The sequence below is a fragment of the Argiope bruennichi genome, chromosome X1 (assembly GCF_947563725.1).
Source record: "Argiope bruennichi chromosome X1, qqArgBrue1.1, whole genome shotgun sequence".
Classification (NCBI taxonomy): Eukaryota; Metazoa; Arthropoda; class Arachnida; order Araneae; family Araneidae; genus Argiope; species Argiope bruennichi.
The window spans coordinates 25,370,996-25,389,389 of record NC_079162.1 but is presented as its reverse complement, the minus strand read 5'-3'; the positions used below and the strand labels follow the sequence as shown (position 1 = coordinate 25,389,389).

At 30.3% G+C, this 18,394-nt stretch overlaps 1 protein-coding gene across 3 annotated transcripts in view; it reads left to right on the top strand.

Moving 5' to 3' along the window:
• Nucleotides 1-18,394, top strand: part of LOC129959555 (suppressor of lurcher protein 1-like) — a 72,549-nt gene that overhangs the window by 42,922 nt on the left and 11,233 nt on the right. For 2 of the 3 annotated variants that reach the window (XM_056072463.1, XM_056072466.1), the window contains 2 exons: nucleotides 12,143-12,332; nucleotides 16,807-17,000. In XM_056072463.1, the coding sequence (XP_055928438.1) occupies nucleotides 12,143-12,332; nucleotides 16,807-17,000 (384 nt within the window). The remainder of the gene's footprint in view (nucleotides 1-12,142; nucleotides 12,333-16,806; nucleotides 17,001-18,394) is intronic. The other variant, XM_056072465.1, reaches the window with a different exon arrangement.

Sequence of the window (18,394 nt, the reverse complement as noted above, 5' to 3'; positions counted from 1 at the left end):
CTAGAATCTCAAGAATCACGCTTCACCAAACCTCGAGTGAAGAAGCACACCTTCCAAACAAGTATCTGGTGATAAAAATCGTAATAATAGTACATAGCAATTATAAAAGGGATCATCTTCCTATTTATTTTTACACGAGCATCAAAATTTCTAATGTAAAATGACAGTCTTGTCATTTTCCATATATTTAAACGAGAGTTTCTGAAACGGAGAATTCTAATCCTAAATATTAAAAATAATTAGAACAAATATCAAGTCTTTTTAAATATTATAAAAAAAGAAAGTTTGTTTGAATATAACTCTCATATTTAATGAGTACGATTAAACATTCTAAATTATTAACGACGAAAAAATAAATCCTGTAACTGGCACGTAACTTTCGTAGGAATACACCTAATAGATATCGCATATGAAATTTATCATAATCTTATTAAATCCTTGGTTTAATTTCAAATGGCCATTCTTTAATTCAAAGTTGATTGATTCGTAAAAGGTGTGCCTGTTATTATTTTTCCAAAAGTAATTCGTTAAAAAATAAATTAATGAATGCCATTCAACTGCTTAATACCTTAATTAAAAATTTATGCGAAAATGTACTAACGTTAAGAAAAATTAAACTAAAGTAACTGAAAACCTTTAGGTAGTTTTGGTTGTAAATTACTGTTACACAACATATAATAAGGAAAAGAGCCTAATCTTATCATTCTGAAAATAAATTTGACATAATTAATCGAGAAACAAATAAATAAATGCCATTTGGTTATAAGATAACATAATAAGAAATTCACGCGAAAATAGAACTAAAGGCAAAGGACAAATGAAGTCGAAAAGATAGGCACTAAGCCACTTCTAGGTGTGCATGTAAAACAAAGACTTTACTTAACTTTGATTCAATCTTAAGCCTAACGGGTAAGATTAAGTCGAGTACACGTGTCTACAGAAGTGTGCGAGAGCCATTACCCTTGTAACTAGGCAACAGGAATTAAGTCGGATTTTCGGGAAAATGTGGGAACAGAAGGATCTTCTTGCCGAATGTCAGAAATTAGGAATTTGGTGATATGTGAAACTCCCTTATTCCAGCTGTCCTGCAGTTAAGCCCCCTAAGCGCGAGAAAGGCGTCATTTCGGATGCCCTTTTATTCGTTTATTTGCTAGTTCTCAGAAATATTTAGGAAAGTTTACGAATTTATTTCATAGCTAATGGAGAAAATGGCTGTTACAGTGACAGCCTATTGGAAATAAATGAGCACTAGTGTTGGAAAGTAATTTGAAAAAGCGACACTTTAGAGAGCTGATTTCGCAGCGTGAATTTTTATCTGAGGGAAGAAATAATCCATTAAAAAGATCATTACCATAAATTTTAATTCCTTAGCGTCTAATTTCGATGTCCCCAAAATTTAATTCAGAAAACATTACCGGCAGAAGAAATATTTTTATTTATTTTTTTATTCCTTTTAAAACACTTCTTTGGTAATACTGTTACAGAAATACACAGAACTTACTCAGAGGTAGAAATTTTAAAGTTTAGAGAACTCTTAGAAATGTTGTTAAATTTAAAGAAATTTTCAATGAAAAAATAATACTGAATAAAAACATATAACAATAACAGTAATACTGAGAAATAATATCTTTTAAAACATTCTGATCTTTAAAAAGTTCAAGTTGTGAGACAATACAGCTGAACAAAAATAATATTCAATAAATTTGATTGGAAAATTTCGAAAAAATCATCACTACTTTTGAGGTAGTTATACTGGTGGTATACATCAACCAAAATATTTGTTCTGAGATTTTAGTGTTTCGATTAAAGTAAGTGTAATATTACTTTATAATAAATAGAAGAATAATCTAACTTACAAAATTTATTAAAATTTTAAAGGTTACCTCTTGAAATGTTTTTGGGAAAAGTATAAAATACCAAAACAAATTATATATGTCTTAACAAGTAATTGAAAGAATAATTATTTACCCAATATAACGGAAAACAGATAAAAAATATACTCTGCCCATTTAATAAATAGAAATACTTTACCTTAAAATCTCCGAATTATTTTACATCCATAACATATGTCTTATTTTTAAGTTAATCCTCTAATATATTTTAAATTTACTAAACGCTAATGGCAAAATGTTTCCAAAAATTCTTTAAAAAATGGTTTAACACAACCAAATTAAAAATAGTTTCTAAATTTCCAGAATATTTTAATCGATTTTCAGAATGTTTCTAAGCTTGAAGCAAACTGGTGAAAAACAGGTCAATCAGCGGTACTTTAAAAAATATATTCAAAGTCCGTGACTTCCATAACCCAATTGAAAGCCGCAATTTCGACTTTCATTGCACTTAGCCCTAAATTAAGAAAGTTCGTATACTTAATTAACATGCAAATGAGGGCATTTCTTCCACGGTTAAAAGTTGCCGTCTTTTATACAGAAATATTAGCAGCGTAAAAGATTTAGGAAGTCATTTAAGCCACCTCAAGACAATTAAATGTCTAAACCAAAAGCTTCCTCTTTATAGTTAGCACTGTGCCTCACACCACATTTTCGAGATTCGGCCTTTTCAATTCAAAATATTCCTGAAAAGGAAGACCGAGGAACAAAAGGACTGCTCCAAAGAATGCTTTTTAATATATGTGAAAATGGTCTTAACATAAGTTTCTAATGAATACTGCTTTGTCTTCATTCTATTTAACAAGATGCCTTCATTAGTCTTTGTGGTTTTACATAAAAGATATGTAATTCTGTGGCTGTTACAGATTTTCTCTTGTAGTCACATCGTTAGTTAGGGCAAGGATGAAAGAATCTAAATCTTATACGCCTAGATATGTTCGCTTAATTGGGCATTTGTCTTTGTTATGTTAGAGTTAGCATATTTCATTCGCGTTATATTTTACATCTCATATGATTAAAGTCTGAAAATTGTAATCATTAATCCTTGAAATTCTCTAAATAATCACTATAACGAATGGATGTAGTTAGCTGAATTAAGATTAATAGGTAAATATAATTTGCATATTACTAACTAAATCATAAGCTTGAAATTTTCATAAACATTTTTTGGTGAATTTCTCTGAGTCAGTTTGTGACTATTAATGTGTTGACTTACGCAAAACATGAATAATTTTGTGTCTTCAGCGGAGTGTCTTTTGTCAATCAAATCAAATTAAATTCTTAAAATTAAAAATTAAATTTTCAGACTATTCTCTTTTAGTTCTTAAAATTAATAGCTATTAGGAATTGAATTATATTTATTTTATGATTTTAAATATGTAGTTAGAAAATTGATTTCGTATGGAGTCAGTTACTTTATTGCTCAATTATGAGGTCAATGTCACTGTGCATGTCACCTAACATATCACTGCACTTAACTTTAAGCTACGTTGTGATGGTTGACGTTATCAACTTTAAAAGCGAGCAACAAATTTCAAAACTTAACTACCGTGATGCATTTTTCATGTATAACATAAGCATGATTTGCTTCATCATTGGGAAAGGCTTCTATGAACGGGATTGTGCCTGCTTGTGAAAATGATATAAATTTGTAGCATGTTATCTTTTACTTCGAACCTTCTCCAAAATTCGAAGATTTCTCCAAATTTCAAACCATTCTAAGTCAGAAAAACTTACTTTAGAAAAAGCAGAAAAACACATTATATATTTCTATCTGTGAACACGAAAAATCAAAACTGTATTGAGCTAGATGGCTGAAATTTGGTATACGTAATTATGACCAATGTTTTAGATTTCTTTCAAATTTTGAACGAAATCCATTCACAGAAAGTCTGGTTGTTCGAATACACGTGAATTCGATAACTATTTATAGAATATGCTAGGTTGATGAAATTTGGTACATATGTTCAGATTCTAAAATATAAATACTTATCAAATAAATCAAATTTCCTCAAACGATTGAACGTTTGTCGGTCTGTATTTCGTATGCACGTAATAATGTAAATTAATGGAATTCGATATGCTATCTTGTAATTACAATTTTGGTTTCTCCTGAGACTTTTGTGTCAACATCTCATCAAAACAGGTGTCCAAAATACATATTCTTGCAACAAGTTCAATAAAAATGCTAGATTCAGCCAAAGGTCAATATTTCGTAATTATTGTTCCCCAATTCTATGCAAGGTATTCGCGCCTTACCCAAGGTCCACGATTTTATCTGGAAGAAAGAGGGGGGATAAGACATTTATTGGAGAGTATGCGAGAAAGTTTTGGAGAGACCACTCTTACTAGACATATTTGTTACTCTGGGACAGCAACGGGATCTCTGCTGATGTTGAAAACTATATTCCGAACAGGGATGCATTTATATCAAATTATTTTAGTCACCGTTCAGTTATTAAAATAAATTGCAATATTAATTAATATTGTTACGAAATTTCCGGGGTTCGTTTGGATAGTGGGAGTTATATGGTGTGGAGAACGCTCATCAGCAGGCGGCAGTAGAAAATAAAAAAACGACGTTTATTTACACGAAGACACACAGGACAGCACAAAGACGACAACTATATACAGCATAGAAGACGATTATCTTCAGCCGAGACGTGCAGCATACAACAAGGCTCTACTGCAGACAGTAGCGCACAGCTTAGTTCAGCCCTAGCTTGACTCCTTCGCTGCTCTGCTAATCTCTGGAAGACTCCTTCTTCACCGTTGATTCCGACTACCCTTCTCTGTCGCTTACGACTACTCTTCTCTGTCGCTTCCGACTACCCTTCACCGTCGATTCCGACTACGACTACTCAATTTACGACGACTCCGACAGCTGTAGGCTGCTCCTTTTATATGTCTCAGGAGGCGGGGCTAGAAGCCTCTCAACCAATCAGGAACGTTTGAGGCGTATCTCGGTTCTTACTGGACGGATCGGGAAAATTCTCGATGTTTCGAGTATAATCTATTTTGGCGCCAAAGTCGCCAAATTCATCGCCAAGTCGCTAAATGGTCGCCAAGCTCTGGGACCTTCTATGGAACCAACTATGCTGGGAAGCCGCATCACAGATTCGTAACAATATTAATAAGAGTTTAAATTTTGTATATTGAAACAGAAATGTCATTTTCTATAAAAGGAAAAGCTATCGATGAATTATATTGAATCAATATGTGATCTTCCTTCATTTTTACAATTATATATAAAATGAATAGGCACAGCAAACGTTCTGTGAACTCGCATTGCTTTTGTTAACTATATAAGGCAGTAAGTGAAAATATCCTCCCTTATTTAGAAGGTTAACATGATATGTTTATCTTTATCCTATTTCATTCGTGTAATGTAACACATCCCAGATGACAAACAATACGCAAATTTAATTTTTGACAGTTGAAGAATTTTTTTCAGTTAATGAAATAGATTTGTCTTTTTAATGGTATTAAAATAAGCATGTTAATAAATTTTAAATACTGAATTGAAGCATTAATTTTATAAGTAAAACAATAAATAAATAAAAAAATTCTCTGAAATGTTGAAAAACAAGCTGCGAAAAAAGTTTAATTTCATTGAATTCTTTTTCCCCTCTGAAAAATGGAGGAAGATTTTATATAGCCTAAGCAGCAAAAGAAATAAATTGAGCCTCATAGTTTAAGAGGATTTTATTGTATTTTTGAACAAATGCCAAATTTGGAAGAAAAATATCATGACGAAGGTAATTTTTTTACTCGTAGTTTTGGAACAAACTTTCCTTTGCTTTTCTATTTAATAAATGATGTTATTCTTACATTAAGTAATTACATATCATCATATTTTTAAGCAATGGATACAAATTTATTAAATTATCATGTATTTCATGATAATTTAAAGAGTTCATTCTTAAAAGATGTATTTTTTCAGCTAAAGATTGTTAAAGAGATTTTAACTGATGAGAACATTTTAGAAAAAAGAACATTGTTCTGAAAAGTATTTTCAATTTTGAAATGCGATGTTACTTAGCTTCTTTGCACAACGTCTAGTAGGTTATGATGAATTTATTTCACGAAAGTCAGAAGTCTTTGATTTACTGACATAAATCGCACTGTACTTATAAAGAATAGAGCACTATATTTTTATCCTTTCACTACACGGGTTTTAATTTTTTAACCACTATTATATTCAGATAGGGATAGGATTTACAGGAAAATAGTTTCAAATTTACAATTGTTAATTAATAAATGCTTTGGTTATATAATTTTAAAAAAAAACGTTTTCGAAGCCAGGTAAGAAGTGTCATTGGTAAATTTATAAAATTAGTCAAAATTATGATATAAACATGTTATGAAACGACACTCAGAATTTATTTCACTGTTCTATTGACTGCAATTCGATGATTTATGATTTCTTACCAATGCAAATTCAGTTGCTGAAAACATATATGACAAAAAAGAATCGAAATCAAATCGGATTGAATAATCAACCGCTGCGTTCTCAAAAACTTTTATCTTAAGTGTACTCTATGATTTTGAAGATAAAATCAATTTCCACTTTGCCATTGCAGAATCTGTCATATCTTTGATCGCGTTTATCCACTTCATTTGATGCGTTTCTAACAACATTTTGATATCATTTCTGCTCAAAACTATACTTCACACTACCGCTAATATCATGGCTTACTACGATACGTATTTAAATTATATTCAGATGGGGATTAATTATTATTACACAATTAAATTAGTAAGTAATTACACAATAAAATCAGATGTGTTGTTTTTTATGACACTTGTCATGGACAAGCCCGCTCTTACGAAGACAGCGATTTAAGTCGGTGGGGGAGCGTCTGCTGTTGCGTCTCTTGTTTTAGTAGCACCAACTAGGGGCCAAGAGTACGACTTTGCCACTCACGCATCACTCATTCGCTTGCACAACTCCTTTTTACAGGAGGGTACATTCACACATCTCACAGATAGAACAGAGGAAGAACAACCATGCCCGAACCGGGACTCGCCCCCAAGACGCCCAGGTCACGGGGAAGACGTCCCCCCGCTGGTGTGGTGTGGTGTGGAGAGGGGGGTGCCAGCTCAGGTGTCGTCCTGGTCATCTGATCGCGGTTCGAAATTACGAGGTCCGTCCCAAAATAGCCCTAGTGTTGCTTTACAACAGGATGTTAATATAACTAAACTAAACGGGGAAGATGCCTTACCCCAATACCAGCACGTCGGCAGTTCAGATGTAATTATTATTACACAATAAAATCAGAAAGTAATTCAGTTATTAGCAAAAAGTTTGTATTTTAATTAATCTTATACTATCATTATTGATTTAAATGCAATTTTTAACTTTTCGAACTTCTTTCGTAATTTTATACAAGCCATGATTATACACTTAAATAATTGAAAATTAATTCGGATATATATTAAAAAAATTTCAAAAATATTTCTCCTGATAAATTTCAGCTGCATACATGAAATTATTACGCGTAATTCGAAGAAGAACAATTGCGAAACAAACCCAACAACCCTCAGTCAAAACCCAACAAAATTTCTAACTTTACATTTTGTCTTGACACTCAAATTATAAATTTACATTAAGTTTCAGGTCAAATCATTTGGTCAGAAGCGCTATTGTTTGAAAATGCAACCTTCATTGTGTTCACTAAGCAACAAAGTTTAAAAAAAGAAAGGTGCCATATTTAGGAAGTTTGTTAGAAAGTAAAGAGGGAATTCTCCCGATTTTCTGTTAATCCCAAAATGGAGTACGATATACATTTATCTTTTAAAATATTTTGATATGTCTATTTAGTATTATAAGCACTAGATAGATATATGTCTTTGGAATAAAGATTTGATTATATTGGTTACTTAAAAGTAAATCGTCACGTATACTAAATAATTTTTTGTTGCATTTTGCTAGCTAATCAAAAAAAAAAAAAAAAATTCTACCATCAAACCTAAAAAAACATGAATCAGGCGAGAAAAAATAAAATTAAAAAAAAAACTCTCTTTGCCTTAAATTTTGATTTCCTAATACTTTTTCAAATTACTCGCAGTAACATATGTGAACAAGGGAACGGCGTTTACTAAAATAAATATCGACAGATTTTGAACCGAACTTGATTACATTTGTGGCGCCATCCAGATGAAGACGGACAAAAAGATGTGAAATCGAAAAAAGGAAAAAGCCATCAGGGGAAAGAAATCAATTTGGTTTTTGCAGGAAAAGACAGGGAGTCAAATGCAGTGGAAATAAATGAAAGGTTCTTTCTTTTACTTATCGTCAGATTATCTATAAGTCTATTTATTGAGATAATGCTTCAGAATTGAATTGTAAAGCACTCGTGTTTGGATAATACAGTATTTCGTTTAATTCAGTATTCTAAGACTGGTATGACAATTTTGCACTTTAACAAACTTTATCAATGGAGTCAATGCTCCATAAAGGAATGATTTGCGGAAATAAAGGAATGAATTTACAATTATTTAAAATTATTCAATTATTAAGAGTGCTATTCCATTATTATGAATTCAATTCAATTATTTAAAATAAAGGGATGATTTACAATTACGTATTTGACTCCATAAAACTTTATCAATGGAGTCAAATGCTGCGGAAATAAAGGAATTTCCTTAAGTCATCGTTACAATAACTACATTTATTAAAGTAACCTCCTAGAATTAACCAGAAATTCTTTCATCTTTACATATCTGAAATTAATATAACTATTAAGAAAATTAACGAATTTTATCAATGGAGTTAACTGAGAAGGAATAAATGAACAGTGTTTTTGTCATCGTCATATTAGTAGTAATTCCATTTATTGAAGTTCCATTCCATTTGTAGAACAATTTAACCTGAACTATTCATATATAATCTAGAATTGTTTATAATTTTTCATTCTCTCCATATGTTAATGTACCTTTTAAGAAAATGCTTAACTTAAAGAAAGTTTATAGGTTTGTGGGGGGAAGGGGGAGTAAACACAGAATTAGATTTGGATTAAATAATACTTTAGTATTACCAAAACGCTTTTGTATTTCAATTGTATCTCTAAAATTAATGTAACGCTTACAGCAAAAGACAAACTAAAATTTTACAAAAAAAAAAAAAAAGAGAGAGAGAGAGAGAGAGAGAGAGTGAGATTTCAGTTATGCTAAGATTTTAGTTTATCTTTTTTTTTATTTGGATAAATACATAGCATTGTTCAATGCCCTGCCATATTAATAACTGAGCACTTCTTAAACAGCGCTTTGAGAAGCGTCTGGTATTTCAAAGAAACACTTCATAGACAGTTATATCGAATGGTTCTCTCCTTTAATCAATTTTAAGAAAAATTAGGAAAAAAAAATATGCAATAATTTTTGCTACACAAGAAGATTCTATCTCTTTTTGCCAATTTTATAAATAAAAGTATTCGAACTGGTAAACATTTTCAATATTTCTTGAGATCTTTTCATACATTCTTTGCAATAAAAAATGGGAGAAATTTATTTTGAAATTTCTTAAAAAATTTCCTTGCATAAAATTATGTTTACTTTATTCAGTAAAATCATTATGAATTCTTTATTTTACATACCATATATTATTCTTCGTTATCTTCTGATACCTTTACTTCGATTAAAAAACTGTAATGTGGTCCAATTTACACAAATCGGGCACTAAATCTATATGATTCAATAGGAAACTATGCTGCAATATCATATTATTTAATGGATAGTAATTTTTTTTCCATTTGTGTATCACAGAATATTTTTCTTGTCTATATATTGTCTAGAATATTTCCGGATTTTTATGTGGAAACCTATTCTGATAAAAAGCAAAAAGAAACTAATCATCAGAGTAACGTTTTTTTAAAGGAAGCCATGGGAAAATCAATTCATAAGTTTCTGAATAGATCCTGAAGGAAAACTTACAAATCCAGAGACACTGAAAGCTGAATTTTCATTATTTGAGGCACGAATAAAAGAACAAAAAACTTAGAATTGTTATTTGATGCCATGAAAACTATAAAATCAATCTCGGTAGCTTTGTGAACGAGTCTTTTCAATTTCAGGCAATATTGTCTTCAAAATAAGCACAAGACTTAGCCACCGTTCAGAGAATATTTTATGTTTTTTAAAATCCTATTTTCTTAGGAGAAATCAAAATTAGTGAAAATAATATAAATATTATTTGAAATTTTTTGTTTGAGTTTTCGTTATTTTGTATAAATAATAGCATATGAATCCTTAATTTTTTTATATATTTTGACTTTCATAATGATTTCGTTTTTTGTTATTTTATATAAATTAAATATTTTTCGATGTTTTTTTTTTTTTTGACAAAAATTTGAAAAACGGCGAAAACCGGTTTTTTGGAAATATTGAATTCTAAAATCGGTTTTTCAAAAAGTCAATTTTTGTATAAACCCTACTATAAATGAATTACTGTGAAGCGTCGATTCAATATATTCTATTTTTGTAATTGCAAGTCTTATATTTTTAATATGCGTAACATCGAACTTTCAAAGTAAGTTACTTATTCAATCCCTTAACCCGTTTGGGATACGTGCTGTCAATGTGCACATACCGGAATAATGATTAAGGGATTAAAAGTAAAGATTGTCAGTTAAATCCATTAATTAAAATAATCCAACTCATGAGATTCTCTCAGTAAAACTAAATGGATTTGTGTTACATATATAAACACTTAACAAATTTCTAGCGAATATCAAAACGGTAATTAGAGCTTATATCCAGTAATTCTTGTTTACTTTCATATCTAGAGACTTTACTACAGTCTCAATATTTTAATGTTGTCCTCATTTTCAGCATTTATTAGGAGTACTTACGTATATAAATTTATTGTCTAAAGTCGTAATTTTATCTATGAAGTCTTAATGTAAAAGAAGAAAAAAAAATATTCAAATGTATTAGGGAATTAAAATAAAGTCTAGTTTTCCTTATAGTAACTAAAAATAGTCTTACATATTTGAAATTATAATTAACATATTTCTTTTTTTAAATTAAACAACTGAATTCTTTCTAAAAAATTCTGTAAGAATATTCATCGAATTTAATTCATTTAAAAGCTACTTATAGTTGAAAAATAAAGCATATTTTAAAATCATATTTACGGTAAACATTATAAATCCATTCCAAGCGCAATGGAACAGTAAACCATGTCTTAAATATGTTTGTTTTATCTATGGATTGGAATATCATTATTGATTTTTCAATTTACCAATCTATATTTTTAATTATTTTTGCAAGAATATTCAAATTAGACCTGGCCTGTGTTAATATCAAATTTATATTAGTCTGCTTTAAGACGTTTTCCTCCCAAATCGGGAGATAATCTAAATTTAATGACTTTTTCATTTTTCAATGTAAAAATATACTTAATAATCAAATTGATTATTTCTGCCAAACGAATGTAAAGAATGCCTCCAAAAGGCAAAAAATTACACCATCCTGTTTTTAGCGAAAATAAAAAAATAAATAGACCTTTCAATTTTTCAGTAAATTTAATAATAACATCAACTAAAGTTATCAAGTGTATTATATTCTTGAAAAACTTTATTGTTTTCAAAACTGGTATGCTACTAGTGAGCATTATCTAAGCAGAAATAGGGCTTGACTGCTTGGAGAATTTGCTTTTATTTGAAAAGTAAGACCCCATAGAAATATACACATACTCTCAGCTCTTTTGTCAAATGAAGCAATGATCTTCAATCTATTATTCTCTTAGTTATAATGTAAATGGGTTTTATTTTTGTTTTCTCTCAAAAATGGCAAAACCAATAGGATTTAGAAAATATAAAATCGTCAAATAATTCAATAAATTAAAAAAGTATATATTTTCCCTTAATTTACTTCAAGTAAGCCACCCGAATGATCGGATATTATATCATAATTCAGATTGTTGCTATTTTCAAAGCCATTTGGGTTATATATCAGTTTACTCAACAAAAGGTATCTTCAAGCAGAAAATTACTTGCAACGTTTCCTTTCCTTTCATATGCCCGTTGAAATATTTAAAGATTAATAATACAAAAGTCTAGATATTTAAAAGCATCAATATCATAGCACCTGAATTTTATATGAGTTAGAAGATCGTATAGTAAAAGATCTTTAAAAAGTCTTCCTTCAGTTCATGAAATTAAAAAGATGCTTATCTTCTTGTAACGCAAAACATGTTCTGCATTTGAACATGAAGTATTTAATAAATGATCTGATTTTTTTTTCTTTTGCAGCTCCCGCGTCTTGTGGCCAAGAAATCAACAGCGTGGGCTCTAAGAATGGAACTTTCACAAGCCCGAATTATCCTGATCCTTATCCATCAAATGTCTACTGCATTTACAAATTCATTGGAAAAGCTAAAGAAAGAGTTCAGATTAGCTTTACTGACTTTGATCTTCACCTTCCTCATGAACCTCCAAGAGAGTAAGTCATTCTTTGAAATGATTTCATATTAGCATTCTTGGATGAGACTTCTCCTTCCCCTAAGTTTTCGAGCAATTTAATCACTCTTAATATTTCAAAATTATTTCATGCTAGCATCGGTCTGAAATATGTAACATTTTGAACCTGAAAAATATGTTTCTAAAGATTTCTTTTCCTCCTTCTGAGTTCACAGGTAACGAAAAATAAGTTACTGAAATCATTATTTCTGCTTCAAACACTATTTCTAGTCTATTGAGTTAGCATTCTTAGGAAGTTTTCAATTTCTGAGATTCCTCTTTCTGATTTTTTCAAGGAAAGAAAAGTCTTAAACACTCTAGAGTTTCAAGCACATTTAAATTGTACTTTCGCATTCCTCAGAAATATATCACTTTTTTATAAATTAGAAATATATTTAGTTATTTGAAATTCCTTTTCTGAAGTAAGAATTTAATAAATTTTAATTAATCTTTAAAATTCAAATTCTTTTTAAAATGTCTCAAGCTAGCATTCTTCACAAATATACCTCTTTTCTAGTTATAAAATATGCTAGTTTTCCATTCATTTCGTAGCCCAACAGATAATTTCTAAACTGGTAGAGATTGGCACAAATTTCCAATCAGAAAAGTATTTTAAATTACCAATAAATTATGTTTTAGGGTGTTTAAATCAATAATCAATTATCAAACACAATTACAATTCCCGAGCCCTATTAACGACATTCAGTAAAATGTTCTTGGCACTTTAAGATTTTACAAAATAAAAGTACAAAGCGAATCATTATTTCATGCCATCAACGGCTACTCATGCAAGCCCCTCACGCTGATTGATAGATCATTTACAAAGCAATCATTGAAATAATCTAAAATAATGATATTAAAAACTTGTATATCTTGAGACTTGTAATCCTTTATGGGGAAATCCTTAAGTTCATATAATCGCTTCTATGTGTATGCATTTAAACTGTGCCACTTAAATCTATCACCTTCCTTGTCTTTAAAATATGTATCTTGAAATTCCATTTTGTGAGTTCTAAAGTAAAAAAAGTTTAAAGTGTCTGCTTGTCACCACGTTTTGGATATGAATATATTTTAATTTCTGATTACTAGTATGATTTCAAGAGATTCTTATAAGCTGGTTGTTTGAATTATTATAAACAAATCATTTCAGTTAATTTGAAAGAAAAAAATATTTCTCGTCCATAAGCTGACGTTAAATATTTTGAATTTTATGTATTTTATATACAATAATCTAATGCTTACAGAAGATAATAAATATAGGGTCCTCCTATTTCATCTCTACTAGACTGAAAAAAGTATGCAGGAATATATTTTAGATATTTTTCACACAATTTATCTAAAAATACATTTCACAAACAATGAATTATTGATGAATCAAAAGTATAACTCTTGGCTAATAAAAAAGGAAAAAACTTAAAATATGAGAAAAATTGCTTATATTTCTTTTTTGTTTAAATTCTCGAAGCAAAGTATTTTTCATGGGTTTTTTTTTCTTCTATTGTAGCACATTTGTTACACTTCTAAAGTTCTTATATTAACCCTATGATAAATTTTGAAATGTTTTGTAGCGAATGCTTCCGTAGACATTTATAATGGCGTTTAAAACTATATTTTATCCTTTTAAACGTCAGATATTTGGCATGATATCAAAAAAATATATAAGTACGGCTTTCTGATTTATCTTAGATGCAATAAGCCAAAATTGAGTGACAAAATATACTACTTTTTACACAATTCTTTCTTATGGTTATCTTAAATACCGCTTTAAAAATATAATTATCAAGAAATGCATGTCTACTTTGAAGTGACACTGGTAGCTATTTTGGATCTGTCTTCGTAAATTACAACCTTAAATTACTTCTTTTAAAAATTAATTATACCGTAAATTACTTCGTAAATTAATTAGTTGAGAAGAATGATATCTAAGCATTTGCATCTGCCTAATCAAAATGTCATGGAATTATGTTTGACCCTCAACATCAGATTTAACGTGCACCAGATCTTTATATATAGTGAACTTTTATAAAATCAGTTGTCGATTCTGAAACCTTAAGTTTCCTAAGGCACGATGTTGCAGCTTTCTCTCATTTTATTACCTAAATTGCCATCTCAGCTTTAGGGACCAAATCCTAGTTATTTGCACTGTAATTGCTTATTGTTACACTGGTGTTCGAAAGTTAAACAGCAAATACATTATTCATATTTATTCAAAATAATTATAATTAATATTTGTATTGATGTCATATATAAGTTGTAGAATGACTAATGCAAAGGAAGCGTCATCATTACAATAGGTACATTTTAAATGATGTTTTATTTTATAAAGTATCAGACTGACGGATTTTTTTTATTTGGGACTCACGACTTATTGATAATATCAAAAAATAGTTAATGGGAGTGCTCAGACGATGGATTAAGATGGAGAGTTTTTGATAGATTTGTAGATGGTCAGTTCCAAGCGGAGTTAAAAGTGTTTCACACGCTGGTATCCAGGTTAAAGACTAATTTCAAATTAAGGTTCAAATAACAGCTACAACCGGAGGTAAACGATACATGATATTCAATTCACAATGCTATTAAAGACTAAACACTGGCGACTTGAGAACTCATTGCTATGACAAGAATAATAAATTCAAGGTTAATTATTTATAGGCTACTTGCTGAAAAGGATATTTATTTACAGTGACCGGTGGTGAGAATTTAATTCAAGACATCACTTTGTGTGTGGGTGGATCTAGAAATACCATTATTAGACACAGGAAGATTCTACTGGCATATTTCACTCATATGTTCAGATTCAGAACATAATTCACAGTTAATTGTCATCTGGAGAGGGCGTGTATCCGCCACCATTTCTCCAATTTGAGATAAATCTATCACCTCGATGGAAAAGGACTGCTTATATGCCGAGTAATTACACTGGGAAGTCGTACATTTTAATGTAGATTCTGTGACAGCACAGACATGTAGAGATCAAGTTTTTGAATCATGTAAGATTTTTCTGGGCAACTGTTGGCGACAGTTTTATTTTTATAGATGGCGAGTTGAGGAAGCACACAGCTATACTTGTGAATGGCTTCCTGGAGACAGAGAGATTCTCAAAATCATATGGCCATCTACATCATATGAATTTCAATCTTAAGAAGCGAGGTTGGAATGCTCATGTAGACTCTTTGTATGAAGTCAACTCTTCCAATAATTTTTAAAATCTTCGATGTTAAAACAATGTTTTTTAACCTAGAGTTTTGATCTACAACTTCATTTTTGGTATCAAGGTCCGCTGTCTGGCTTATAAAGTTGTGCGGGGGGTCATATTCTTTATTTCTTGGACAATTCTGAAAATATCGGACATCCTGTTTTGACCATTTTGAGTCTTATTTAAATATTTGATAATATTTTCAACTTTTTATTACCTAACTCGAAATATTTTCGTATGTTTCAAAATTTCACTACAATAAAACGGTTATTTTCCGAGTTGTCAGATATTTCCTATTTAACTAAGCTTCTAAATACCCGTGCAAATATAGCAATTGCTGTTTTCTTAATTATGCTTCACGTACATTGATTTCGTAAGTTACCCATTCAGAATTTTTTTTAAACATTCGATGTTACTGTTAAGTTTAGAGCATACCTTTAAATCGCTTCGGTCTCTTTGGGTTTAATTTTTTCATGGCAAGCAATTTAAGAATTTTATATTTTATCCTAAATATCCACTGAGGTGTTAGTTTATAGCATCTTTTTAGACTTTGATTACTATACAACTGTAATAGCATAGTTGTAAAAAAATTTTGCGTCTTTGACTCCAAATGAACAAAATGGTATTAAAGTATTATACATCTTAAAATATTCATAAGCTTATTCAAAACAATTTTTCAGTAATAAGACGAACTCATAAACCACAGAGATATTTTACAAAAAAAATAATAATAACGAAACTGCCAATTTCACTGTTGCATCATTTGTTTGCTTTTCTAAACGGTTATCAAACAATTATCTTTGCCGCTTCTCTGCTCTCAGGTATAATAGAAAAAACTGCACTTTTCTAATAATTTAAAAATTTAACTTGGATTTAATTTTATCTATGATAATCAGATCAGATTCCTACAATTTCCAATTATATCGAAAAAAAGAACTATAACCATTCCTGCTTTTTGAATCCTAAGTAAAATTTTACGTTGGCTATTTCTTAAGCTATTATCAATACACAGACTCAACATTTTTCCGTTAGAGAAATGTTTAGTTATATTCGTCTCCCTTTCGTCTTTCTTTTTACTATTTGATTTCACCTTTTCAATCATTGATAATTAGTTTTAGCATGTTTTATCATCACCAATTACATTGTGGTTTGATTTCATTTTTTCAAGCTGAAATAAGCTGTGATATGATTTCATTTTTTAATCGCCGATAATTAGTTTTAGCATGTAAAGTTCTATTCAAAAACAGAGATTTCTTATCAGCAGCTGTGAAGCCGTTGATGCTGTAATGATTTTCATCACTATCAATGGCCGCCGAGAAAGATTGGATAATTTTTGTGGCAATAAGCTCCCTCCTCAACTGATGTCTAACGGACCTACAATGGAAGTTGAATTTCGATCATATCACTCATCCCCAGAAGTGAAAGGATTTCGAGCGATATATCGTTTTGTCACAGGTAAGTACGGCAGTAACTCTGACATATCGTATATTTCGTATTGTAACTAACGTTATTATTTCTCGTAATGGTAATAAAAATTTATGTAAATGCTGAATTATTATTACTCACATGTGCGAAATAAGTGTAAAATAAATTGGCCTGTTTAGAGCATTGTGCAGCGGCAGCGTACTCATAGTACTCAAAAAATGCCCCAGTGATTAGACAGTATAAAAGTTTAATGCAAACTTTCCTTGTAGAAGAAGCTTTTGACTGAAAAATTCAACTAATTTTGTAAAAGCATTATGAAATAATAAATTCCTTTAAAATTTTCAGTTTTAACTTTTAATTAAAAAATTATCTAAATTTAGTTGCAAATAAATTTTAATCTACTTGCAAAGAAGAAAAACTCAGATTTAAATAAATACAAGTAAAGCAGCCATATCGATTTATTAATGATCTTTATTTCTCTCTTATTTCTGACAGTCGAGTTGAACTTACAGGAACGTGCGGAGACGCATGACATGGATAAATGTTATCTCCATCTGCTAGAAAGAAGATGGAAGAAATTAAGAAAATTGGTCTAGAAGATGAAAACCTATACTACACGTTCCATAAAATAGATTTTTATTAATTATTAATCAAACTAACATAAATGCATTCTTTGACTGATGGCAATAACAATTAGAAATTAATGTACCAATATTAATTGAGTTCTAATTGTTAATTTCTAGCGCATTATTAATACATAAAATAAATTAATTCACATCTGTACTTTTAATATTCATAAAAAAAAAACTTTCGATTTACATAATAGCACATGGAAAGCAAACGACATCTGTTTGCTGATGATGGGCGCTCACTGAATCTCGTTATTACTGACAACCAAATTGAATTTACAAGAGCATGTATCGGTGGTTAAGAATTTTTATGCCGATTGCTATTCGTAAATGTCGTTGAACTAAAATATCAGGACAGTGACATATGAGGAATTAGTACAAGAAGTTAACTTTGGTTACATAATACTTCAGGTAATTTTTACGTAAGAAATTGATAACACACCTAGAATTTTCATAAGTTAATTAATATCTTGTTGCCCACCACAACGTGAAAACCATCTAGATAAAATTCTAATGAACAAAGAACGAAGAGGTAACATGGAGTTCCCTCGAGCATCAGGGATCGGTGAACGTGCATGGGTGAACCGCACTCACCCCACATTGATCTAGCTTGCCCAGAGAGTAGAAAGTTCCACTCGGGAATCCCTACAAGAGTGGGTCCCGATTTATTGTTGGGGAAACAGAAATATTATGTTTATAGCTCAAGACGAGCAACAATCGACGAGATGAGAAAAACCATTGAAGGAGAATACCTACTGATATGTTTATCGACATTTGCCATATCGTCGAGCGTTA